Here is a 27,641-nt window from a genome sequence, read left to right on the forward strand (position 1 = left end):
CTTTGAAGCGCCGAGCAAAGGGATGGAATTGCGAATTTTATTCGCAGCAACGATGTTTTAGCGGTTTTGTCAACGGGATTCGGGAAATCGTTGTCAGTTCAGTTAATTCCTGGACTCTGTGTTGAACTACACAATGCTCCAGACGCCCGGTGTACCAGACGAGCTGGAACAGCATTTTCAATGCGTATTTTCACCGTTTGTAGCTTCTCCTGTCCAACAGACAATATTCTTTTTGTAATATTCTCAGTTTAAATTTGCGACTTCTTTGACAGTCGCCTCGAATTTTTCGATCCGTCGGTAGCACGATGATAGTCGATGATAGTTGAATGATTCTCCCCGAATTTTCACCGACTATCATCAGCTGTCATCGACTATCATGCGCCGTTTGACCAAGGCTTTACAAAGAATACGCGGCCCGACGGACAGATTGTCGTCCTCGAGAGTGAAAAGTGTCGAGATTCTTTCGAAAACTTTCAGTTGTTGAGCATTTTCAGATACAAGGCTGTAATATCCACCATTACGCACAACATTAGCGTCAAATAAACGGCGCGACAGCGAAGACTTAGGCGGAATCTTTTTCACGGGTGTATGACGTAGTTTTTAGTCCCGCAGGAGCCATGAATTCAAACCAGACCAGGGGCCCGTTTCTCGAAGGTCCCGAAAAGTTTTCGCACCCGGAAAGCCGTAGCAAAATCTCAATCCTTATGACTACAGAGCTATTTTATTCACATATTCTTAGTATAAACAGAGGTTCCATTCGGTACAAGAAGTTTCAGGCGTGTACACCTCTCTGTCTTTAGATACCGATTAACAAAAAATGGTTTTTCGGGCCCGAAAAGTTTCCTGGGCTTTCGAGAAACAAGCCCCAGATCTGTCATGTCACGTGAATATATCATGTCTTCACGTGTCAGTCCATGTGGGAGATGCTCACTGTGATTGGTTTTAATGTAATCCAATAAAATTGATCAAAGTTCAACGACAACAGTGCCAGAGGTTTTTCTCGCGACCTCGTATTTCCGTCCACCGCGCGCGAGAAAAAACCTCTGGTGCCCATGGTACTATAGCTCTTATTTGTCGGCCTGTTTCTCAATGGCATCTTTTTGGGATTAGATAAAACTTAAACTATGCCCAGATTGTATAATTCAAGCATCTCTGCCCACAGGTCTGCCCCTTTAGGCGGCGGTACACCTAAAAGTTCTGTAAAAGATCGAATTTTTGTTTTTTTTTTCCGGAATTTGAATCTTAAGGTATTAAAATTCTATTTTGACAAACATTTCTGTTACTGTAAGTTCAAAGCTCGTTTTCTCAAAACGAGTTATTTCTGCCTTTGAGTCCTTTGAGAAAAGATATTTTGAGAAGGATTTGTCCAGTTGAGCTGAAATTGTCGGGACTTGTTGTTCTAAGTAAGTTTTGTGTTTTAAGCATAGACCTTTTTCATCCAGTGTATTTTGTCGAAGTTATGCATTGAAACGTATGCTGGTCTATGCTGGAGTTTCTGTATCAGATTTGACTGATCACCATTTCATGTGTTTTTAACTTTTCAAATATCTCTTTGCTTAAAACAGTGAGCTAATTGTCTTCCTTTAAAAAAATGTAAGAAATTATTAATTTTGACCAGTTCTTGTAGGAGTTATCTTTTCTCGAGTAAGCCTTGGCATTCCCCATCAGGTGGCAGATTTAATCAGCCAGTGTCAGGTTACAATACAGTTCTAAAGTACAACAACAGTCTGCAGGGCTCAAAGTTTATTCTTGGCTTTGGGAGCACTTGTGCGACCAGGTGTACATTTTTAGGCGCACTGCCGAAATTTTAGGCGCAGAGTTAAAAATTTTAGGCGCACAGCTTCAAATACTTGGAGCACCTACTCGAAAAGAATACTTAACGCTCCAAAAAGAGCGATTCAGGAATCGTGTTGCAATATGGGCCTATTCTAGCAGTATTGGACACAACGAAAACAAATAAAAGATTCAGGATATTTCACAAAAGGGTTATACTTAGATATCAACTACCGACGTCGCTCCGTTGCGTATCCTCACTATCCAATTGCTTGTTGTTTGCCTCCCTTTGAAATTCTGTTCAGGAAGATTCTTGATTTATTCAACATCTGGGTATTCGTGAGAACTAGCACAAACTTTGCTCTTTTGGCTACTGCTTTCAAGCCATAGAACTCGTGGACCAGCCCGTTCCGAAAACGCTGGACATTTTAGTGTGTTAGACAAGCGAAAACAAAGCTTTCTTTACAAAACGCAGCATTCTGTAACAGTTGTTCGCGAAGAACGAGCACACGAGTTAATTCTCATCCCCAGTTTCCACGCTTTCCGCTAGATCATCAATTGCGCAAGAATTAAGCATGTGCTTCATTCCCTCATTTGCACGTGTCAGCGGAGTTGTTTACAACACAGAACGTGGGGAAGAAATGAACGTTCGAGTTCAGAGAATCCACTGGGAAATTGGGCTTATAGATGACGAATAGAACACACACCGATGAAAGGAAAATGGTCACGTGCAACTTTATTATTTAGTGCGTGGTTGTGTTATGTCTATGTTTATATGATATTTATCAATCTGAGTACGTTAGTATGGTTAGGAGAGTAAGCACTGGAGAAGTCGCACTGTACTTTGGCTTTGAAGGCGCCGTGGTGCGACCACACATGATTTTTTAGGCGCACAGCCAAAAATCTAGTCGCATATGCGACCAGTTGGTCGTTAACTTTGAGCCCTGCAACAACAAAAAAGTCATAATATTTGGTCTTTAAGCGTTCTAAAATGTATACTTTGCCATGGTTTGGGATTAAATCTAAACCACGAAAAAAGTTTGAAAAAATGGTGTGGTTTTTAGTTGACCCCCGCCTTGACATGGGGCTACCCCCTCTTGGTCTCCCTACCCAGTTCAGTACTGGAGTTTTCTTGCGGGAGGTCCTTACCCGGCGCTTTAGAAATACGGTAGAATCCCGTTAATGCGGCCACCAATGGGCCATGAAAATTTGGGGAGGCCATTTTAGGGTCAAATTTCATGACCATGATCGTGATACATCACGGGCCTAACATGAGTGCTGTGACAACTTATCAGATATATCACAGTTGCACCTCTAAACAACTGTTCTTTAATAAGCACCCGGAAAGCAGATATAATTTTCAAGAATTGACCTTGAATCGAAACATGGCTAGCGGTGGGATGCTTGACCATCACGGGTTATACCAACGCCCTAGAAATAGACACCAAACGAAACATTGATAACTCATCTACTTCTTCAGAGCTGTTGATTGAAATAACAGCTGCGTTTCATCAGGATCTTTTCTTACCACTGCACGTACACAGAGCTTTATTAATAGCGTTTAGTTTGTCATTAGTTTACATAGCCACCGACCTAAGCTAACTTACAGCTGTCAGTCTTTCAGCTATGGAACGAAGGTAGGTTATAACGAATCGTACCTTGGAAAACTATTCACTAGTTTTCCTAGAGCTAGTAACGTTAGCTAGTTACCATATACCCCGCATTCTCGATCATAACAGATGTATTTTCGTACAGTTATCTTTCGATCTAAACATTGCTATAATCTGTCGTTGTCTGATTGATTATTTCCCAGTGTAGAATTCAAAAGAGATATATTGCTCTCGCGCTGGGCATGTTCACTACAAGAGGGGGGCGTGGGGGGCCTATTAGAAACCGAAAAATCGCGTAGAAAATCGCCGAAAACCGCCAAGCCGCGAGAAATTTCGTCCAAAACCGAGAACCGAAACAAAAGCCCTCACTAACAAGCTTTGGTAGTCTTCAGAATCTCTCTTGGTTATTTAATTTTACACGTCTAAACTTGTTTTACTTTCCGAAGTAGCCTGCGGGCAGGCTCACCTTTGCGTCACACGCGGGAGCGGCGAAGAACAAAGCGATCCGACGGGAAGTCTGGTGAAGAGGTCCCAAGAAAGTGAGCCTGCCCTGATCTCTGTAATTTTTTTATTTCTGCTTCGTCTGAGCGAAGTGAAATACCATTGGTCAAAAAGCGGGAAAGGCGAGAAAACTGTCAATCTGTTATGTTTGATGAGGAGCGATTAAATCCCCATGGAGTCGTGAGTTACCGCACAATAAAAAACAATTCGTCCACATTGGAGTCAGAGGAAGAGTTGAGTGCGCGTATTACTGATGTTTTAACAAAGTTCCAGTTTTATTTCTGGTTAAATTTCAAACTAAAGAGGGAGCAGGAAATAGCAGTTGAAAGTATGTTAATGAATCAAGACGTACTTGTCGTGTTGTCGACTGCATATGGAAAGAGTAAATATTACAAACATACGTGATCGCAAGCGGGCAACGAAACAACACGAAGGCGTTTGCCCGTTTACCAGCATCGTCAAAGACCAGATTACCAAAGCAAGATTACTCGGAATCAAGTATGTGTCCTTAGTAGACATAACCTTTGGCAGCTTTTCTTCGGCAAAACTTTATCAACAACGGATATCGCGCCAACATGTTGTTATGAAAAAGATTTACAATTTTCCCGAGAAATCTGAGCTGCCAAAGTTCATACTTTCGTTTAAAATTACCGTATTTATTCGATTAAGCGCCCAGGGCGCTTATTTAATTTTGGACTTTCAGGGTGGGCGCCTATTCGAGGTGGGCGCTTATTCGAGGCTGGGCGCTTATTAAATGTTCACCATTTTCAGTAAGTAAAAAGTTTATTTTGTAAAAAAACAATAAATAAGAAAAAAAAAAAAAAAACATGACAAAATATTAAAGCATATAAATTGTAACTGTTCATTGTTCGGTTTGTGCCCAGAACTAACAACTCATTGTTCGGTCTTCGCGGAAGTCTCTTTAGCTATCATAATTGTCAATCAACATCATAAAATTTTCAGACAATGAAACTAGAGATTAAGCCATTAAAGAAATACCGTGATAATCAATACCCGTATTCCTCTTGTCCACTTTAATATTATTATTTTGGGGGGGGGGGGAGGGTGGGCGCTTATTCGAGGTTGGGCGCTTAAAAAGTACTTTTTGGGGGTTGGGTGGTGGGGGTAGGCGCTTATTCGAGGCTGTGCGCTTATTAACTTTTTCTACCCTCAAGGTGGGCGCTTATTCAAGGTGGGCGCTTATTCGAGGTTGGAAATAAAAAGAAATAAAATGCAAACAGCGGCAACAAACATAACACATGAACTACGCATGGTTTGGAACAATAATCTAAAATTTTCCAACGTGAGCCTGCTCGCAGGCTATTTCCGAAGTTCTTTCTGCGTATTTCCTCGTTAATTAGTGCAGAACACATCGTAGTCTAAAAAGCTCTTTTTGTGTAAATCGGCTCCACAGACCTATAGCAACGTGAAACTAGAAACAAATTGATAAGTTAATAAAGATGGTGAATTTTAAGCTCGGTAATGAAATGTGAAGGTGAATTAATCAACATGACACGAGCGTGGGACAAAGAAAAATTCTGAGTCCCCGACAGGAATCGAACCCATGACCTCCCGAACACCGGGCGGGTGCTCTATCCACTGAGCTACGAGAACTCATGGAGAGCAAGGTCATTTAACTGAGTTCATATATGATAGGTGTCCTGCATACTGCTAGGATCAACAGCGTTGAGTATGCAGGACACCTATCATATATGAACTCAGTTAAATGACCTTGCTCTCCATGAGTTCTCGTAGCTCAGTGGATAGAGCACCCGCCCGGTGTTCGGGAGGTCATAGGTTCGATTCCTGTCGGGGACTCAGAATTTTTCTTTGTCCCACGCTCGTGTCATGTTGATTAATTCACCTTCACATAGAAACAAATTGCACAATAAAATGACTTTAGGCCATTTTTGTTTAAAAGAAACACCACATTCTGAAGTTACTTTTTGATTGCTACTGTCAGAATTTTAATTTGTGTAGGCACAATGATGGCAGCCCCATTTTACAACCAAACTACTTAATTTTACAACCAAACAGTCTCTCCTTTGTGAACGGAGCAAGTGAGCGCAATGTTATTCCCGCAACGAATAGGGGAGACAACTCGCAATTGAGCAACGGTTCACAGTCTAAGGTCAAAGTCCACAAGATATTTTCCGAGCCGCGTGATATTTGAGAAATAGTCTTTTGCTTGATGTCATCTCTAGCTTTTCATAGTCTGCTTGACAGCCGTTACAAGCGAAATAACGGCTGCTGAAGAGACTAGTAGGCTTGTCGAGCGTTCCTCTAAAGCTTGGAATTACAGTTTTAGCGTGACTACGGGGGAGGGGGGGGGGGGTAACTTCCTTGGCAAAACCAGAAAAACCGTAAAATGCATTGGGCAGAAAAATCCGAAAACCCGCCATCACTGTTGACAAAAACCGAAAACCAAAGACTATTAAATTTGGAGAAAACCCGCAAACCGTACAATACACCAAAACCGAAAAACCGCAGTTTTTAAGTGCGAAAACCGAAAAACGGAACAAAAAGTTGGCCAAATCCGCAAAACCGCAAATCCCAACGCCCCCCTCCTACAAGTTCTTCGGTTTTCCTGACAAACTAATGACCCGATCAGATCCAAATTCCTTCTCTAGTTCGTATTTACATCATGGTTACTTGCGAAAGAATTCTTTTTCCCCGCCGTGTCTTTTGCCATTAGTTTTATTACGTCACCCGAATAGACTGCGCCTCAAGACTTGCCACGACCCCTCTCCCCACCCCCGTCTGCTAGAGGAGATGGGGCCTCATTATATGGCTCTGCCGGAGAAGCACTTCCGTGCCGTTTAATTAGAGGTTGAAATCATGAGTAGCCTTTCATTTTATTGATCACAAGTCAGTAGAAGAATCCGGGGAAGGAGGAGGGTACTTGACCCATTGACTGATTGATTGATTGATTGATAGCTTTGTTGATATGCGGTAAAACTTCGTTCAGTATAGTATTATAAGAATATAAAAACCTATCTTACCACTAAAGCTGCTTTTCAAAGATGCCGTGTCTCATTCAAAGCTGCAATGACGCACTTTACATTTAAATTCGCTTAACGAAACTGTAGATCGGAGTTCACGAACCGAAAGGCTGTAGGAAAAAACTCCTCTTTAAATAATTGGTGCGGGGCTGCGGCAAAGCCACGTTATTCTCAGAATTCCTCAGTCGATCGAAATTGTAGATAGCCAGGGGCCAATCCATGTAAAATTTTGAACATCATAACGGACGCGGTTACTAGCCAGCCGAGTACCTGGAACAGCTTTTCAATATCAGATCGTCTTCATTGCTTGCATTCAATAAAATACGGACTGCGCGATTTTGGAGCTTCTGTAGTTTTTCAGAAAGGCCGACACCGCACTGAGTTTCCCCAAACAACACTACAATAATCAAAATATGGTTAAACTATAAGCTATTATACACGTCAATTAGAACATTAAAAGGAACAAGATGGGGTAATCTAATAATTGCACCCAAAGCAGAGGCAATCGTTTTACAAATACTCTGTATATGACAACAATCCCAGGTTAAGTTTCGCTTTAAATCTGCATCTGCATACATTCTTGGTTGTGGAAAATGTAAGCAATTTGGCAGGCCATTTACATCCAATAAAAACAGTAAAGGTCCTAGGATAGTGCCCTGGGGGACATCACATTTCACTAATTTTGGAGTGGGAATTGAGAAACTACAGTTCAGCCCCTATTAAACGGTCACCATCGGGGAAATGGATAGTGGCCGCTTAAAGGGGACTCGCTGCTTAATAGAGGTAGAAAAATAGAAAAGCCCCCATCGGGACTTTGATAACTTTAATAGGGGTTTGACTGTAATTTGGCAAATTTGGGTACGATTGTTTAAATACGGATGCATGGTTGTTTTTACATTGGCAACCTTGGGGTAAAAATTATTAAACCTGAGCCACGCTGCCAAAAATGGATTTCCGTGCTTTTTCGAAGGAGGTCTTGACCAACATCTCCGTCACTTCTCCTTAGGCGTGTCTTCTTAGATAGCGGGGAGACGCATGTACACGAGCGAGCGAGTGAAGAAGCAAAAAAGACTTTTTCTAGTGCTCTCTCTTCTTCCTATTTCTTTCGCCGGCTTGAATTTTCGTGCAACTGATTGAGAACCTAGGCGCGAGCGAAAAGCACGCCCCACCTCAGGCAACACGAAATCGAAAAAAAAAAAAAAAAAATTGGAGGGTGCAAAGGGACTTTTTGTGTGGAGTATATATACCACTTCGGGGTAATTTAGGGTACAACTGATTTTAAGAGATCAATGTTTGATATAGGATACGTGAAATCATATGTGTAGTTCAGTTTGACGAGAGGATTTTGACAACTAGGTCGTATACAACGAAAAGCTCTTGAAGTACCCCGTCCTTGATCACCCCTCCCAACCAGGGACAGGAAGAAGAGAGGTGCGGCCCCGGGAACCTGTTTGCACCCCTCTGCCCCAATGGACTAATGGTTGTAGCGGCGGTTATATTGTCGATGGAACAAAAACCTACAAAAAGACAAAACAAACTTTTGATAAACAAGAAACTTTTGATAATGCATCGACAATATGACATCACTGGCAAACCAAGAACAAACAGACATTCGGAGACGCGATCTGAGGTCTCGGTAACTGCAGTAGTCACATGTGGTCAGATTAATAACAGCACTTCGACGATGGCTTTTTATGGAAAAAGGTCCTTATCTAACGCCATTTCTTTCAGTTTTGTGTAGAAACCCCCCGTAAACTTGTGTCTTCTCATGTAGAACCGTATTTACTTATCTGTCGCAACGTCAGTCCCCATCTACTCTTCGAATCGTGGCCTAGAACAAAATTAACCTTCCGGTTTTTCGATTTTTAAATGAGTGGAACAAAACCAAAATGGTCATTAATTTTCGCTAAATCGGAAAACCCTATTACAAAGCTCGTTTTACAATTCGTTAATTATTGCATATTTTTGTTTTCAATTATGTAAAAGAAAAATCAGTGGATTGTGAAATTTCAAAACGTAATCGTCTACGGTGCTACGAAAGCTTTGCTTGAGATCACCCGTGATTGAGGGGAAAATTTAGTTGAGTGCTATTAAAATGGGAATCATTTACTCAAGAGAATCTTATGATCTTTTTCCCATTCCAACAGAGCCACAACCAAGGTAAGAAGTCATCTTAAAAACACAAGAGTTTAACAAAACAATGCTGGCCGAAAACGTCTGGAAAATTTATAATTTCGTACTCTATCAAACTCTGATGATCACGAGAACCTCGAGTCAAAACTACTGAAATGTGAAAACCAGGTAGCGAACTCGTGCCGAAGAGAGAATTGAAATAATTTGCAAATATTTCTTAATATTAGCTTATTTCCGTGTATTTCACAGTCGTCAACTACTGGAAATGCATAACAATATATCCGTCGAAGCATATGGTCGAAGGATTGTAGTTTCTCATAGTTTTTAATAAAACATGTTGGAACCCGATTTTAATCTTACCTCTCATTTCAGCGAACTTTCACTTGTGATTTTTTTAAAAAAATGGTACGACTTCTCCACTTAAGACCTTGTGAGTTTTATAAAATGGTACGACTTCTTGAAAACAGAATACTCAAACATACACCTAGCTAGTGACCTTCACGGTCGAGTCTTGATCAGTTTGGAGCTTTAGTTCGTGGTCACCACAAAGACACGTATATTTGGAATCTTCTTTCATCGTCATATCATTCCTGCATATGTTTGTTACTTGCCCGTTTTTACTTGGAGTTTTCTTATAGTTTCTACTATTTCTGTCCAGAGAAGATGTCCCTATGCAATACTCGCCCGTATCCATAACGCTTCGAATTACCGGTAACATAATACCGTCTGAGAAATCAATTTGGAAGTAGTGGTTTATGTAATTAATAAGCAAAAAGACCAGTGGCTAGTCAGGTGTATCAAAGATTTATGTATAATGGTCAAGTCCCATCGAAAAGCTTATCTATATTTTATGCCAACTTGATTGCCGAGTTTTGACTGTTCGGAGACGTACGATATAAATAACCTCATCAGGATCATATGTTTTTACTAAAACCTGGGCACATAATGCCTGAATCGCAATGTGTGTCCAACTTAATTAGTAGTGTTCAACATCATTGTGCTACGAATTCAACGCATATTCACATCTGTAAAGCCAAAGTATACATCGCGCGCAATTTGGTGGCACAAAAAATCAAACCTGACATCTGGTTATCAAACTCTAAGCCAAACACGACGATCTTTTCTCTTTGTCGCCTACCTCCTTTTCTCCTCTGAAAGTGAAAGCACGAACTACGATTCCGATCAGGAGGCATTAATAGACTCCTGACAGGAATCCGTTTATGGGCTCCTGCTAATTGAAAAAATAGGCTCGCAATGCGTAGATATGTAAACTGCTGCTTTGGACACGGCATGACTCTAAATCCTTTGTAGAACTTGGGTAATATGTGCAACTTATTTGACAACCTCAAAAGGGAGTAGTGCACTACAGAAAGGTGCTTTACGTAACGTTTCAAATCGTTTAAGGTTTTACGGAATAGGGCAAGATCAATAACCAGCAAATAACCGGCAATGAGTAAAAAATATTCTGCCTTTCGTATTGTTCCCTTAAATCTCGACCCAGGTGACGAACCCTCTTCTGTCTCAGAAGACATATATATAATTGATTCTAGACAATAAGCATAGTAACACTTTGTTGCCTTAACGAATTTTTCAGCAAAGAGTCCGACGGGCTGACTGATCTTCAGATTGAAATGATCCGCAGTTCATGGGAAAAAGTCACACCCAACAAGAAGCACCATGGACAGCTGTTATTTCACAAGTACGACCAACGCGATTTAAACTCTGAGTAGCCAGACACGCCCTAACAGTTTTTAGTATAAATCTACTAGGGTCCTATCACGAATGCCGTTCCATGATTGGCTACGCTACTCACTTTCTATTCTGTGATAGATAGTAAGGAGCGTAGCAGTGTGCCTTTGTTAACAAAATGACGGCCGCTTCTTGGCATTTTCGAAGTGTCTGTGAAGAGGATTCAGATAAAGTTGTGAACGACTAGTAGATTTATATCAAAACAATTAGATTATTTGCTCTCGATTTCTATGCGTGATAGTTGACGAGCTCGTCAAGTATCACGCGATAGACATCTCCAGCTCATAATTTAATTGTTTGATAGTGAGGTTACTCCAACCGTGAACATTTGATCACCTGTGATAGATTGGCATCTCAAACAGGGTAGTAGTGGGTGCAATACACCCTGTTGATCCATGCTATGTTAAAGAAAACCATATAGGCTTGTAGATAGACTTAACGCATCTTGAAAAATCTTTCATTCGTAATCCGTCTGTATCTTCCCGTTTTATCCATCCTTTCTTCATTGTGGCTTATAATTACCTTGCTGGTGTTTTTCTAAAATTATTTTTAAGTCTCTATCGATTTGGCCCTAATAACTTTGTGCATCGTTAAGAGTTGGCATGCATTGTGATTAATTCGTACTAGGCCATTTCCGAGTTACCTTATGCCTCTGTTTCAAAACGAGACCTTTCTTATGAAAATAAGTTTGAATTACACGAAAAAATGAACCTGTAGGCGGAAGCCTTTTCTTATGAATGGTTTCGCATTAAGACTCGTTTTGACCCAGAGGCAAAAGGCAACCCGGAAACGGCCCATTGCTCAGTACGTTATAGAAAATCACTCAATCAATTTTGCATTTCATTACATTGACAGGTTATTTGAGATAGCGCCCGAAATGACAGACTTATTTCCCTTCGGTGACGACTTCACAAAGCCCCAGTTCACCACGCATGCCTTAAATATTATGAACGCTCTAGATCACGCAATACAAAATTTGGATAACCCTGATGTACTTATACCCAAGTTGAGAGAACTGGGCCAGATGCATGCAGGGTTTGAGTTGACTACCAAAGAATTTCAGGTAAGACTATTTCTCCAACGCCGGCCGAGTTCTTCAATGTTGCAGTGCGTAGCCTCAATACTACATTACTTGTACAAAATTTCGGACGTTTTGTTTCGAACGTTTTATTTTCGGACACTCTTTATCTCATTTCGGACAAATTTCGGGCACTGTGATGACACATAGCTAAAGTAAATTTACGCCTGCAAAACACGAATTAGACTGAAAGACATCTGTGAAAATGATCGTTTTACTGTACCCTCAAGGTTTTTGAGTTACACCGTGGAGATATTAATACAAATCATATCAAGCCGTTACGGTCTCGCCCCGATCGCTTCGCTCTCCGGTCGCCGAATGTTTTTTTTTCCTCCTCGCCGGGAGCCTGTTCGCAGGCTATACCTGTATCAACTAGAGTTCGTCTCATAAAGGAAACTAAGAGCTTTGAAGCTACTAAAATTTTTATACTGTACTGTTAATATTTCGGACGGTTTTATTTTCGGACGCTTTTTTGGTCCGAAATTATATCGTCCGAAATACTTTGAAAGTAATGTATACAACTGCCTCGCGCGGCGTTTCGTGTATTGTTGCACAATGTGTCTCGGGGTCGCACACTATTCAGCGATCATTCACCAAGAAATACCCAGTATAATAGTTTACTAAAAGAGGCTTTCTAATCTTTTGAAAACTTTTTGTTCTTTAAGCACGTCGGCGAGGCCCTAATATGGGTTCTAGCGACGGGCCTGGGAGACGACTTCACACCACAATTGAGGACAGCCTGGGGCGATGTTTATGCTATAATCACTGACGTCATGTTAGGTGCTATAAAGGACGTCAATGGATACTAATAAACATCCCGTGAATGAAAACAAACAAGTACAATAATCCTCAAGGTCATGTACAAGGATTTGTTTTATGATCTCCAATGGCAATTAAGATGCATAGTGATTTCATGTAAAATGGTATTGCAGATTATTTCATGGCAAAAGGTGTATTCAATGATGGTCCAAGACCTTTCACAAAAGCTAAATTAATCCACTGAGGATGTGTTAGGAGATTTACATGTAATAGCGGTCATGATTTGAACAGCTGCTTACAGAAATTTATTGATATAGTAAATTGTATTGAGGGATCGTAACATCTGCTGTAGAGTTTTACTTCAAAGCCTTAGCCCTAGAAAGCTGTATCTTGTAGCATTTTTGTTTTGATTAAATTTGTTTATTATACAACATCATCGTAACAAATTATAACAAAAATTTTGATACTCAGAGTAAAAGATAGATTTATAATGACAATGATGATAGTCAACATTACTGAACAACAAACAAACAAACAAACAAACAAACAAACAAACATTTAAGATAGCTTTATACAAAAGTTTGAAACTATTAATTTAATTAGAATGACTATTGTATTTGTGTAACAAAAAGAATGCAATAAAATTCCTATTTACATTATCAGACTTATTTACTGATATACCAAAGTTAAGTTAAAGTTTTATAAAGTGACACCTGAAAATAAATAAAAAAGTAAATGAGGTCTTTAGAAACACGGTTAGCTAACACAAAGAGGTTCACAAAAGCTACATTTTGCCATGTCCACCTGATCGGCATGCACAACAGGACAAGTCCCTGGGACTGGTCCCTGCAACAAATCTCTCGAAGAATTTACATGAGGGGAATAGCTGCAGGGACTAGTCCGTTGCAGTGTTCACATGCGGGAACTAATTGCACAGCAATATAGTAAAAAGTGGGGAAAACAGTATCATTCTTTCACTCTACGACTTTCCCAAATGTGAAAACTAAATTATTAAGCTTAAATCAACAATGTAGCATTAAAATAAATCAGTGCAATAAAAAAAAACCCAGATTATTATCCAGTGCTTTTTTTTTAAAGATTTTGCAATAACAGAGTTCTCAATTTTTTTTTGGCAAAATTCTATCAGTATTCCTGTGATAGTAATACTACAAGTTGCTTCTTTGACATCAATACCATCTGGGAGCTTATCATGCAGATCTGTGGCTGGTTAGTTTAATTTGCTTGGAGGGACTTGTCCCATGAACAGTTCACATGAAGTCACAAGGAGCACATTTTGGTCCATGTGACTAGATTTTTTTTTTTTACAAAAATGGCTAGTTCACACTATGGGACTTTTCCCCAGAACTTGTTGCAGGGACTAGTGCCCTGGTGTGTGTGCCAACCTCTGCTAATCTCACTGCTCTAAACAATGACTTCCCATTTAACCACAAAGTTGTCAAAACAATTTCATAAACTTACAAGAACTGAATAGAGCAGCTGACATTCTTGACTACGAGCCATATTTTCACAACTTTACTGTTCTCTCTGAACATATTTTTTAATGTAAGTTCAGGACAGTAAACTCAGAAAGTGTTTCCAATAATATTATAGTTAGTACCAATAACAAGCCTGCAAATAACAGTCGGTCATCGGACAATTGTCTGGTAAATTTATCTGAATGCAATCACTTTCAAAAACTTTAAAACCTCTAAAATGTAACCAAATATTTTTCATGCCGTATTATCAAAAATCAGTTTAATTTTTAACTCTTTATAGTTTTTTTTACGTCTGTCAGTGTGGTTGAAATATAGTTTCCGTTCCACAGACATGTTTTTGTGAAAAGCGTGAATGTACAAATTAGTCATGCTTTATAGTCAGTCACGAACACCTCCAATTCCACATTTTAAATAATTACGCAAATTTTTTATTCAATTGACCCCGAAAAACTTTCAGAGGAAACTTGCTTTCACAAAAAGTCGAAGAATTCATTTCAGCCAATTTTTAAGTCTCTGAATGTTATTGTGAGGTTTTATACTGACAAGCTGTCCACGCGGGAGATTGTTTCATTGCTTTTCCCGTTTTCCTTAGATGTTGTGGGAAACTTGTTATGTTGGAAATGTTTGTGTGACTAGGGGTATAAACGTTTGTAAATTTGTCAATTTTTAACAGGTAAAATAATACCAGACGTGATGTAAAGGTCCCCTTGCTGGTGCTAGTAGTGATTTTACACTCAGTTGACTTTTAAGCTATTCGAATTTGCAACCAATATTTTGGCGAAGAGTCTACACTGAAGTATCAAAATGTCTCAAATGTCTCTTTTTAATTTCTAACGACAAACAATTTTTTTTGTCCAGCCAGACTGGCTTTTTGTCAGGTCAAAACTTGTCCTTGTCCTGACAAATGACCTGCCTATGGACAAAAATTATTTGCAGGCTTGAATAAAGATACATGTAATTCTCTTACCTTAGGATTAAAATTCACTTTTGTAGAATAAACTGCTCTATAAACTCATTCTGTTCACTCTCAACCTTCTGTAAAGCTTCATGCTGTACACGGAAACTATAAGAAAACATTCAAAAGAATCTTGGTAATTCTTATAACAGTTCAAACCTTGGGCAAGTTCCACTTTTGGCAAATATTTCTTAAAGCACTCAAATATTTCTGACTCTTTTATCAATCCAATCAGAAAACATTCATGCCATATGATGTAACATAAATCATAATATAAATTAATAAAATCAGTAACTTTATTAAATGTGAAAACTTCTAGCTTGTCTACAGGGCTTACTTATCAGAAAAAACACCAGATTGGATTGGAATTTGGCATGTTGGGTTTTAAAGATGATTTACAGTCTGTACTGTGCACTCTTGCGAGTTTGCTGTGAGGTTAATTCAAAGTTTCATGTCAACCACCATTATGGATGCAAAGCTTTATGTTTCAGTTTTCCAATATCACTTGATGAAACAGCTTTGCAGCTGTAAAAATCAAAGAAACTGCAAAAAAAGGAATTTAAAATGCCTCAAAGATAAGGTAAGAGGTTGGTAATAACATCGATTTGCATTCCATCAAGTGAGACTTACAAAAATTTCGGTGCTGAGACTACACAGTGTGCACTGGAAATCATTTTTAAGGAGGGATGAAAACTGGAAAACCCAAGGGAAACCTCTCAGAGCATGGCAAGCACTACCAAAACACTCAACCCAAGTATGTCACTAAGCCAGAATCAAACCTGAGCCAAATGCATGGGAGGATGTAATTCCTACTCCCATGTCATGTTGCTTAGCAACATTATAACAGAGCCATGGGCTCAGTAAATTCTCATCAATTCACTGGAAATGTAGGGGTAGTGTATGATAAATCAGAGAGTCACTTTGTGAAACAGTGTGAGTTGTATCTCTTGTGTGGGCCTAAGACTTTCTTAACCTTGCAAAAGAAAGTGAGACCGTCAGGCAAAATTTGAGAAACAGGTTTGACAAGGTGATATCTAAGAAATCTGACTAACATTTTGCAAGACATGTATTGTTTGAAGAACTATTTCCCACACTAAGTGCACCTCTTGTTTTGGATACATACAGTTTTTTTTTGTCATATATCAAAGCAGGCGATGACACACTCCTGGATTAATCACCAGGGTCCGGTTGTTCAAAGGATGAATAGCTACCTACTAACCAACAGATAAATCACTATCCAATGGATAAGTGTTGATGAAGACAAACTACACTATCCTCAGAACAGTGATATTTATCTGGCCCCAGTTGTTCGAAGGCTGTATAACACTATCCCCTGGATAAATTGCCATCCGCTGGATAGTGATTTATCCAGTGGATAGCGTTATCCACCTTACGAACAACCAGGGCCTGGTAAGTAGCCTTATCCTTACTTCAGACAACTAATGCTGAATAGGTTCTCACCGTTCAAGCTGTGTTTTCTTTTCTGCAATCAGTGCCCGAAGTTGCTGTTGTTGTGCCTCTCTTTGCTTTGCAATCGATTTTAAAAGATTCCTTGAGCCAATGGCCTAACAAAAATGTACAACACTTTAAGTGCCCCATCCAGAATTAACTAACATTATTCTCTTCAATCCATGGGTTGAATGAACTTAAAATTGTTCAGGTAGAGTTAAAAAATAGTACTGAAGGGCAGCCCAATTACCAGGCCAGTCTATTTATCATAATCGAAGTAAGTGAAAGTCGTAATTAGGCTTGGGTGCAAGCCGAATACCGTAAACTAACTCCACTGTACGTGTTCAAGTTCCATATGGAAGGGTATCGGGTATTCTAAAATCAAAATGTAGTTTGGAAACAATCGAAACATAAATTTCAAGGACAAAGGGAATGAAAAATGTTATAATGAACTCAATAATATGACTATCACCAAGGAGACTTGGAGCGTGTTTACAAATATAAACAACGGAGGTGCGACGATAGTCTTACCTTCATTTTTTCCTTTTCGACCTCTTTGGCTAATGCGTCAACCATATCAATAAATCCTCCCACTATTTTTTGAAATTCTCCAATTTCTGTGTAGGAAATAAGTTCATAATCTATTAAAATCCGCGTGGATACCAACTTCAAACCGAGGTATCCAAATTTTGCAAAATGTAGAGCAAAATGTTAGCTTTGCTCTAAGTAATGTAGTTTATGAAACAGCCCTACTTACTGTCGACAAATTCTTTACACTCCTCCTTAAGTTCCTGTGTCTGCTGACCAATTTCTGGCTCTAAAACCCGAACTTTGTTCAGTTCATCAAAGTGAAAACCTGCAGGACCGTCCGCCATGTTTGTCCGAAGTAATTACCCCACAATGCTTTGCGAACAGAGAACACCGCTTTTCTCCATAGCAAAACAGGGAGCCGTCGAAATTCACAGCATTTTGGCCGTTATTTGTCGTCTTTTGGAAACCGGTTTAACATCACGGAATGCTTTTAATTTTGCATTACAAAAGACGTTTCGGATGTAAACAAGACGTAGAGATTTTTGAAAACGTACCAGCATCTTGGTGTTGGGTTTAAAAACTCTTTATCAACATTGCGTCACGAAACAGAGGACAAGGGGTGGAATTTGAAGCTTTATGGTGTTCAGAAAAGATCGAAATGGGAACCGGTTTAACCTCAATGAAAGGGTAAATGGTTCGTTCCCAAGGTAAAGGGTGAATCAAACCACAGGTTGAGATTTTTGGAACTTTACCAGCTGCTGTTACTGTGTCGTACAAGAGAAGATTAGCGTGTCATCAGCCTCGATGAACAAAAAACCCAGAGGTCACCCAAGCGTAACATAAGAGTTTGTATGGCGCTGATACGGCCGCAAATAGGAGTGTATCGAGATGAGAAGATGGAATTGAAATCATTCAATGTATTGCGTAATTCACCGAACAAAGACGCTTGAACATCCAGTGGTGTTATTTTTTCTCATCCTGGTGTGTTTTAAACGAGATTTGAGCGAATTTTGATGATTTATCCTCCACCGTCCGTCCTAATTATAGTGTTCCGTCCCTTTTATAGAAAGTCAGCGAAGACAGCTTAGGATGGCGAGGATGTAACTGAAAAACACAATAGACTTGAAGACGTGAAAAGGCCTGCGTTTTCCAATTCCGACTCCGATTTCTTCGAAATTCCTTTATGCATTAACTTGGCTATCAAGTTCTTATTCCTTAAAATTAGGGGGCATTTTCTGATTTTATCCCAGATTTCGAGTAAATATTTCATTGGTAACGGTGCTCCTTTATTACTCAGATATGGCGAGAGACATACGCGAAAAACTCTCTATGCTTTCCCTGGCCTGTTGGTTTCGCTGTTGTTGCGAGTCCTTGGGCGACTTAGGTCGCTCACGCTCGCGACTTCGTCGCTCGAAGATTGCCCGAAGATTGGGAGATAAAAGCAAAGGTCGACTTGTGCCAAGATCTATTGAGTGCCCTGAAATCAAAACCAAACGAATTACTTACTAATTAGACTACTTAGCCAATCTCAAACCGTGGTAAAACCAAAGTATAGACACAGTACACAGTGCTGTCCAAAAGGAGTCTTAAAGGAGACTTAAGAGATTAAGGATCTCATGTTCTAGCTGTTCGAAACAGCTGTGCTTCTCGCAGTTCCAAGCTATGGTTGCACTAGACTCTAGACACTCGGGGGTTCTTGCACTAAGAGCGCTTTTTTGCGACGACCCCTCTCGTTAAACCAAAGTAATCTGGCCAATCAGAACAAATGTAATAAAAGACCTAATTGAACCAATCGGAAGTCAAAGTAAAAACATGTGACAAGAGCCAAGCGCGGGAAAGCGTGGGCACTGCGCCAAGATCCCATTGGTTTTGGCTTTTCTCACTGATTGGTTAGGTGCGCCATGAAAAACAATTTGCGATTAACATCAGGTTTCATCCCAATTTGATCCTAAACTCGTCTTTATCCTGGTCATTAGTTCAACATTGCAAGTCTTCGTAGCAATAATTTTTATTATTATTATAATACATCACTTTATCATTGACAGTTGAAACCTTCTCGTCCTTAGGTCTTATAATCTCATCACCTGATTTCTTTTATTTGGAAAGACACTGTTAGGAGAAGTTCTCTTTTTATCACTTCCTGTAGACAACAAGCAGTCCCTCTTGAATCGGAGAAAGCGTTACCATTTTTTCTTGCCTTTCCCTCCTTCATTCAGTTCACGCTTTCTCCGTGGGAGCTATTCACCCATGGGTTTGGGAATGATTGTCGCTGGACATGGTAAGTTATCAGGACGTTCTGTCTCGAACTTCCCATTTTGGTCTAGACCATTATACTTGTAAAGGTACATGTACATATCCATGTACCACGTAAATATTTTTCCAGCTAAATACCCTAAACAGTACCTCGATGACTATAACGGTGGCTATTTTAGATGTCAAAAGATTTTTAAAAACACCCTGGCCGGGTTGCTCGAAGGCCGGTTAACGACGTAAGGCTAACCCAGAATTGAAAGTTAACCGAAGTGGAAATTTTTTTGTGTAAAAATGTTTTTCACTGCCTATGTTTTATGTAGTTTGAGATTATTCAAACTCAAAACAGAAGGCCAAACGATATAAACAGAAAACCTTACTGGAAAATTACAAAACTGAAATCAAAATTCTCGTATACCCGGGTTAGCTTAATCGGGCTTTGAACTCGGCCCAGAAACGGAAGAAACCATGAATGTTTTAATAACCCCTTAAAAGCATGGAGATCACCCCTGTCATTTTCAACATGCGGAACCATGCGACAGCGGGAAATATTTCTGCGTTCGCAGGCTAGTATTGGGTATAGTACCTCGCATTTAGCCTCGAAAAGGGCTACACACCCCACCCAGATTTCCGGGGCATACCACTACAGGTTCTGCGGGATGTTGCCCGAGCCTAAGTCGAGATGTACTGTTGTAAGTCTACACTACCACTTACAACGTTTACAAAACTTCTCCCATCAATTTAAAACCACATAACACCACTGAAGCAACTTTCAAGTTCTACGGCAAGTTCAATACACCATTTACGTTCTTTTGCAGTCACCACCCTTTGCGTGTTCGTAGAATGAAAGAGTCCAGTATATCAATCTTTTTAATTCACTGAAAATTCATACTGGCGAAATACTACAAACAGCCTCCGTGCAGGAATCAGTGCCCTTCAAAATCGAGCTAGACTACGAGTAGCCCCTCTTTCGCCGCCTGGCGCGAAAGAAAACCGCGAGAAAGAAAACGGCCGATTTCGCGCGGCCATTTTTTCCCTTGCCGTTTATATATGGTCTCGCTCGAGGGACTATAAAGCAAAAGACGGACTACTCGAAGTCTAACACCGAGCTTAACAGATTATGATACATAGGTAGAACTACACAACCGCAAATCCCACAAATCCAAATGACGATTCAATTCAAGCTCTCTCTCTTTCTTCATCGGTTTTTGTCTTGCCTTCTGGACGGTTCTTCGTCGCTTTCCGGAATCACTCGTGGCCCGACGGCTCTACGAGTCGCGCTGAGAAGTTCGGCGTCGGGTAGGTTCCCGGTCCCTCTGTGCTCGTACAAAAGAACGTTCAGTGACTCCTCGTAAATTCTCGAGTCCGGGAATTCCACTTTTGTTTGCGGTTTTTCCGTGGCGTAGACAATCGACGTGCAACAGACTTCTGCAAGTTTCTTGCCGTTGCCGTAAAAAGTCCAACAGCAGATTTCATTGTTACCGATCAAGTCTTTGATAAAGAGTATGCGTCCATTGAAGCGGAGCGATAGCTTGTCGAAGAGTTCGATATTTTTTAACAGATTGTCGTCTGACTGACTGTAGGAGTGAAGAAAAGAAACAAAACACCTTCAGCAAATTTAAGTCCCCACCACAACCTCGTTTCCAGGGTCTCTCATCTTGGCGGGAAGGTGAGAGGCCCTGGAAACGAGGTTGTCTCCACCCCTGCCGTTATTTGAATTGTCGCGCAACAATCACGGGGAGAAGAGTTGCGTGACCATTTTAATGATGGCTATAAAGGAGACAATAAATTTAGGGGGGATTTAAAGTGATAAACCATCCCATAATGATGGAAACGCTTTGAAATCTTCACATTCGATCCTTTCTGTGCTCTAGAAACGCCCAGGTACCACAGGTGACTTTGGGTGACTGTAAAAACTTACTTTTTTCATATAAGCTTAAGTGCTGGGCACCCAGGATTTCATAGTTAGGAACCTCAGACCAGACCATAGCCTCGTTGGTGAACTTTTATCGTCTATTTACCTTTTTTTTGACAAGTTCAAACAAGCAGGTTGGCAACTTCTTAGCAACTTCTGGGATTTTCACCAACTTTTTAGGAAAGGAACTACTTTTCCTAAAGTTAGCACATTTTCACCAGCTTTCATGCATTTGAGTCAAGATACAGAACGTTTGTAGCTGTATTGTTATGTAAGTAGCTGGGTAAGTAATTGGTAAGTAGCAGCATTTTTGGATGAGATGTTGTGCATCAATATAGACACAAATGTTTTGCTAGAAAATACACCACTTAAAAATTCATACGAAACTACATCTGCGACCTGAGAGGCGTATTTTCCATATCTTCACAAGTGAAGACATTGATGACATCATTTCCTGCTTTTTCATGGTTGTCTCTACAAACAGTCAGTTTGTCTATATAATAAAACGAAAATATCTCCACGGTGGCTTGAAGATATGAATTCTATTCAATATTTTTTTATCACTTGAAAATAAAATTCATATCTTTGTGCTGCGGTGTAATATCCTCTATTCACCTAAAAAGTTTTATGCCTCAAGAATTTGTGTTGACATCAATAAAAGTTAATGCTCTGGATCCTAAAGCTACATGTGGACTTACCCAGTGTAGGAGTATTTGTTATTTGATCTGTTATATGAAAGTTTGACCACTGGCTGTTCAGAAAAAGAAAATCAAGTTCATATATCAATCTTCTGTTCTGTGATAATGGAAAAAGCAGGGTTGTCAAAAGTAGCTGGCTGCGGGGGAAAATCACCATCTACTTCATGATATTGACTGGTAAGGCCCGGTTCACACAAACAACGTAAACGAAATAATGACCTAATAACATAAATATGACATAATCACTCATGCCAGTAATGTGAACATTGACATAAAGACGCTTGGAAAAGAATACACTATTTCCTTATGTTGTTATGTCCATGATGTTATGTTGCTTTTCTGTCTTTGTGTCAGGATGTTCACGCTACAAATGTCCTTATGACTAGTGTGAACTAGGCTTGACTCTGCTAGCCAAGGGTGCTTGTTTGATCCTTTCACAAGAGATGGCAATATCACACACTTACTCCAACAATAAAGCTACCCACTTCAAAACTTTACAACAACCCAACTAAAAAAAAACTTTTTAGGTAATTTCCTTTTCAGCAAAAAAGTTGTGCACCAGTCATGCCTCTAGTAGCCTGAGATGTTAGGCAGGCCTAAAATCTTAAATGCCTGTCATAAACATTTGATTCATTCCTACACACTGATACGTTGTAAAGAATGTGGATGACATGAGATATCATGGACAACTTAGTAATTTAAAGGAGACGTAAGCCAGTCAGCAAACTTGGGAAAGAGAAGGAGTAATGAACCATTAGGGACAAGTTACACACTCTGTGCATTAAATCCAGAAGACTGGGATCAGACAAAGAGTGCCTTCCACAACTGAACAGGACAAGAATCAGCATTCCAGTGTTTAAAAAGGAAAGCAAAATCTTTTACATACCTTTTTACCAGTGACAAGCTGTCTTTCTTCCTTGGAAGACGTTATAAGAGGAACACGACAGATAGGGTCATGCTCTTCCTTTTTCTTCTCGAGTGCTTTCTCGCAAAGTTCTGCTAGTGACTCAATCAGATAATACTTGGCCTCTATCAAGATTTCTTGCAGCTCTACCTCATTCTGTGGTAATGGTACAGTACCATCACGCAAGAAGTTCAAAATAAGGGAAAAGTGCTTTCCACAGCGATCAATAAGAATCCAGCCTAAACAATAACAGGACAAGATTTTGTTGTTAACCAAGTTTCAGAATGAGATCTCTTAATGCATAAAATAAACAACACAAGAATTTGGGCACAACATAATTATATAGTTAAGTCAAGTCAAGGGCCATGATCAAACAGTAAAGAGGGTTATACAGGGGTATTCTCACGACTAATGACTAGCTTATTTTCTTTTCCGTGTAACATGATTCTTTGTGAGCCGTGACTTGCAGGTTCTGCATTACCTGTGAAGAGTGAAGAGCGCTGATATCACAAATATCAAATAATAATTATTATTAATGACTATTATTAACCAATATTCATGAATTCACCTCTCTATTCTACATGATTTTAAGACTTTGAGACTGAAAAGATGAACTGTGACCTCTGTATAATTATCATAACATCGCGTAAGGCATCGACAGCTACCAAGAAACAGAGCTTTCATTGTAAATAATGTAAAGTAAGCCATTGTGCAATCGTGCAGGTTAGTGTACCCTACTTGCTTATTTTCATGATTCTGGAAAATGACATTTTGAAATCCATGATCCATGATTCGCTATTTTTTCTGTTTGTGAACTGTGCCAGAAGACCCCCCCCCCCCCAACTCCTGTATAAGCCTCCGTAACATAAATCAGAACTCAACTAGGAAGAGAGAGAAATAAAGAGGGGGCAGGAGGGTGTTCATGCTGGCAGTTGGCTAAAGGGGATGTGGCCTTGGATGGGAGCAGATTTTCATGACTGGATCAACCATCATTGGGTTTTATTTTCAGCAGTGCGATGTTCCAGAAACAGTAGGAGAATCTAGCAATTCACCTATTTATGATAGGTTGCAAATATGCCAGTGTCATGAAGAGTTAAGTCCTCTTAATTCAATAATTCTTTTTAGGATGACTTAGTTAAAAGGGTTCACAAGTTACAGTGAAAAATGCAGAGTGACGAGGCTGTGATTTGAGTAATTACAAACAAGTGCTAGGATGGGGTCTATATACAGAACAGGCCATAATGTGCTAAGGGATTTGAGATAGCAATGAGTGATTCCAGAAAATATCGATACCCTACCACAGGCGGCATGAACATTTTAACCCCCCTTTGGCTTCAGAAATTCCAAAATACTCTACCCCCCCCCCCCCCTCCAATGCCCTCTGAATTCCAAAATCGTTAACCCCCTTTTTCCATTTTCCATCTGGAATCCTAGATTGACTCCCTACGACTTCCAACAAAAGAGATTTCACATCTTCCCAGAAGTTTACCAACTGTCTGACAGGGCTTGAAATTGCGACCGATACAATCACATGAATTCGTGACTAAAATGTTTAGCGACTAGAACTTCCTCCTCTTCAGGCACAGTTTTGCAACTAGTTTTCGACTAAACTATTGAAGGAATAAAATGTCCAGAACATGTTGTCAGTGGTCAGCAAGAATGCTAGTCAGATACTACAAATTGTTCTAACTTCATGACACACTGGTCGATATGTTAGCCAGTCCTGTAATATCATGGGCTGGCTGGGTTTTAAGTTTTAATCTGTTAGAGAGTACATTCCTGTTACTTGATGAAAATTCTTTGGTTTCTTTTTTAAACAGAGCACAACATGAACTGAAGAAGCATAAATTGACATTTCACAACACTTTGTTGAAGAGGGCCTTAATTATAAAATAAATATAGGCTTGCTTCTTTTAGGGGGCTCACTACTCAGGCCTCTAATTTCGGCATTAATTATTAGTAGCTACAATTTTTTGATGTTACTTTCACAGGGTCACCACTTTTAGGAAGTTATTACTTTCAGAATTTCACAGCTGGTCTGATAACCCTACTGGTTTTTCTTTCTTCTCTACCTAAACTGCTAGGCCAAATTGTTGTTGTCTTAATCACACAATAAATTTATTTCTTACCATTTCCAAGGCAACAAACTGGAACACTTCCGAAAACAATCCCTTGGAGCATGCTACCTCTGGTTACCCCTCCTCTCTCCTCCCCTACCCTAATTAATGATGGTCCTGATTTTTGTTAGAACCTATTTTTTGGTGCCAGCATCTTTGAAAAAAGATTGCCACCAGTTTTATTATAAAGAACCTCAACCAAGGAGAGGGAGGAAGTCCCCTTTATGTCCCTCATCCACCATACTGCTCATTATAATAATAATAATTTGCCACAATAATAATTTGCCACAGTTCTCCGGTCCTAATCACTGAATTCTTCTATGCAGCCTATGAAACAGTGTAACAACTGCATTGTAGAGTGAAGACCCTGGGAAGAAGCCCATATGAAAATGTCGGGGATGCTCGTCACAAAATTTTAATTTAACCCCTAAATCTTGGCATGGCTTGAGCTTTATTTGACCCTTAAAGGATACCACTTAAAATAAAATAGGCTTGATTACTAGCCAGTGTTCAGGAAAGGAGCCAGCACTACTGCTGGCGTAGACCAGTGGAAATCGAGCATAAAATAGGAAATGATAGCGTTTTTTATTGTTATCTCTTCAAGTGCACCCTAAAAGACACTTTGACAGCTAAAAATAGTGGTATTTCATCCTGATCACTCACCCTAAGTGAGACCAAAATCTTTGATTTACATCCCTAAGCAAGATGACAAGCATCCCTTACCTTTTCATATGGGAGTTCCTGTTCCCTACCCCGCTCCCACCACCCTAGGGTGAAGACCAAAATCTGAAGAACTGATTTTAACAGAGGACACCAATCCACGTTATCAGTTAAAGGAAGCTTATTCGTTCTTGCTAGAATCTTACTGTATTTTCAGTAGAAAATCCCAAGCTGTGACAAATTTAAATAATTTAATCAGTGCTACAAAAATAAGGAGTGCTCTTTGTATATGAGATTGGCACTGGAAATTGAAAAAATGTAAAAACATGAACGTATGAATGCATATGTAAGCTAATTAAGTCTTCTGTGGGTCATTATTATAACATCACGTTCAGCGTATATGTAAGCTTATGGTTTTGAAGACGTCGTCGACGTTTTAAAGCTAATAGTTTATCTGCGGTTTTGACGCCGAAAATGAGCACAAATAGGCGTTACGTTGTGCTCATTAGAGAACTACTGAGCCTACGAATTCAACCTACCCTCGGTGTCTGTCAGAACCTCCATTCTTCCGCTAAACATTGCCCTCAACATGCTGTCCTGTTTCGACAGAGTTCCGATCGTTGTATAGTGTAGAGACCCTCCAACATTCAGTTTCACGTATTTTGTTGGCGACCCTCGCACGGTCATCGGATGAGTTGTCTCTCCAGACATTTTTCTCCCCTTTCTGTCTTCTTTACAGGTTTCTCTTTGAGGTGTGACGGCGTTTGAACGAAACTATTTGCTTGTCTTCGTTTAAATACTCGTTTGTGGCAGCTTCCCGAAATAACTCTCTCCAGGCCCTTTTAGCCCAGTTGTCTCAGCGGAGCGAGCAGCCATCTGTACAGACTCTTAGGGAGGGGGAGGGGAGACTAAGGTAGCCCCAATGGGAGAACACGGGGAACCGGGGAACCGAAGAACCGAAGAACCGAAGAATGCCGTCTTTTTCTTGGCGGGAAACCGCGCGTAAGTCGCTTTTGGGCAGCCCGCGTTTTTCTGGCGGGAAATAGCATGAAAATTGCATTTAAAAAACATTTCGGTTATTTTATCGAAACGATTGTATCCGAAAGCAAAACTTTTCCATTTAAGAAAGGATAACCTGTTTCTACTGTTGTGTCCACAAACGATAGAAAACTGACCAAGAAGATCGTGAAAGGAGGCAAACAGTACTGAACAATGCCGTGAAGTAGATCGGGTTGGAGCTAGAGAAAGGAGACTGGTCTTCACAACTTTTGCTGGAAGTTTCTGCGTGAAAGATTCACAGTGAAGTGAACTGCCAAATTGCGGTAAGTGAATCTAACCGGTGGAAACTTTGGCCACGTTTTTTTTAAAAACACTATTACGGAGATTGAGAAACCACGACGGTGACGCCGAGGAGAACGTCGATGCTTTTAGGCTTGGCTAAAGCTTTTTATTAGTGTTCATGTGTTCATGTGGTATATGTACTATCGCGTCAAAACTGCAGAAAATGAGGCTTGAATAGTATGAGCAGCTGACGTAATACCCCTTTTCACGGTTATCTTTGCTCATTTACATTACAATAAAATCTAGCATGTATTTGAGGCAATTTCGGGCTATTCTGTAGTTTTAGCCCGAAATTGCCTCGCATACACGTTGGATTACATTGTAATGCAAATGAGAAAAATTAACCGTGAAAAGAGCTATTACCCATAAGAACCCGGGCTCCCCCGCAAACGTAGACTGGACTCTAGCTGATCTGCGAAAATCGAGCCTACCATCATTCAAAAAAATATGGATCGGCAGATGTATCACACATTTAATAGCATTTCTTGTTTCGGGACACGTGAGTTGAGTGAGGAAAAACAATGTTGGGCATTTACACATGCTTTCTTTTGTACTGTCATAGGAGCCATGCATATACACTCATCCAAGATTCAAGGCAAAATATTTCTAACTGACGATCTGCACAACAGATATGCAGCGCGCTTTCTGGGTGACCTCGCTCAGACCGAATCTCTATACATAAACATGACAATGTCAAGGCAGAATGTGTTAACCATTTGC

The 27,641-nt window shown here is 40.0% G+C and overlaps 3 protein-coding genes across 3 annotated transcripts; 1 reads left to right on the top strand and 2 right to left on the bottom strand.

The window, feature by feature from the left end:
* The first annotated feature begins 3,268 nt into the window (after positions 1-3,268).
* Positions 3,269-12,655, top strand: LOC145462814 (neuroglobin-1-like). Its single transcript, XM_081446435.1, has 4 exons — positions 3,269-3,410; positions 10,614-10,718; positions 11,624-11,831; positions 12,512-12,655. Exons 1-4 carry the CDS (start codon positions 3,400-3,402, stop codon positions 12,653-12,655), a joined length of 468 nt encoding a protein of 155 aa, XP_081302561.1. The 5' UTR covers positions 3,269-3,399.
* Positions 12,656-13,037: 382 nt separating this feature from the next.
* LOC145462816 (intraflagellar transport protein 20 homolog) lies at positions 13,038-17,423 on the bottom strand. The gene is made up of 5 exons (XM_081446438.1): positions 17,263-17,423; positions 17,037-17,122; positions 16,518-16,621; positions 15,069-15,164; positions 13,038-13,318 (listed from the first exon to the last, which is right to left on the bottom strand). Exons 1-4 carry the CDS (start codon positions 17,378-17,380, stop codon positions 15,083-15,085), a joined length of 390 nt encoding a protein of 129 aa, XP_081302564.1. The 5' UTR covers positions 17,381-17,423; the 3' UTR covers positions 13,038-13,318; positions 15,069-15,082.
* Positions 17,424-19,811: 2,388 nt separating this feature from the next.
* LOC145463047 (BTB/POZ domain-containing adapter for CUL3-mediated RhoA degradation protein 3-like) lies at positions 19,812-26,653 on the bottom strand. Its single transcript, XM_081446750.1, has 4 exons — positions 26,120-26,653; positions 22,786-23,042; positions 21,900-21,952; positions 19,812-20,863 (listed from the first exon to the last, which is right to left on the bottom strand). Exons 1-4 carry the CDS (start codon positions 26,289-26,291, stop codon positions 20,485-20,487), a joined length of 861 nt encoding a protein of 286 aa, XP_081302876.1. The 5' UTR covers positions 26,292-26,653; the 3' UTR covers positions 19,812-20,484.
* Positions 26,654-27,641: the final 988 nt, after the last annotated feature.

The sequence above is a fragment of the Orbicella franksi genome, chromosome 12 (assembly GCF_964199315.1).
Source record: "Orbicella franksi chromosome 12, jaOrbFran1.1, whole genome shotgun sequence".
NCBI lineage: Eukaryota > Metazoa > Cnidaria > Anthozoa > Scleractinia > Merulinidae > Orbicella > Orbicella franksi.

Bases quoted from the DNA above. Each gene is read 5' to 3' on its own strand.
- LOC145462814 (XM_081446435.1), top strand. The intron at 10,719-11,623 runs GTACGACCAACG...TTACATTGACAG, and splicing joins GGACAGCTGTTATTTCACAA to GTTATTTGAGATAGCGCCCG. The intron at 11,832-12,511 runs GTAAGACTATTT...TTGTTCTTTAAG, and splicing joins TGACTACCAAAGAATTTCAG to CACGTCGGCGAGGCCCTAAT.
- LOC145462816 (XM_081446438.1), bottom strand. From the start codon at position 17,380: ATGGCGGACGGTCCTGCAGGTTTTCACTTTGATGAACTGAACAAAGTT. The intron at 17,123-17,262 runs GTAAGTAGGGCT...TTTCCTACACAG, and splicing joins GTGTAAAGAATTTGTCGACA to AAATTGGAGAATTTCAAAAA. The intron at 16,622-17,036 runs GTAAGACTATCG...CATTTTTGTTAG, and splicing joins TCGAAAAGGAAAAAATGAAG to GCCATTGGCTCAAGGAATCT.
- LOC145463047 (XM_081446750.1), bottom strand. From the start codon at position 26,291: ATGTCTGGAGAGACAACTCATCCGATGACCGTGCGAGGGTCGCCAACA. The intron at 23,043-26,119 runs GTAGGTTGAATT...GTTATTGTTTAG, and splicing joins GGTTCTGACAGACACCGAGG to GCTGGATTCTTATTGATCGC. The intron at 20,864-21,899 runs GTAAGTCCACAT...TCACTCCTACAG, and splicing joins AACAAATACTCCTACACTGG to TCAGTCAGACGACAATCTGT.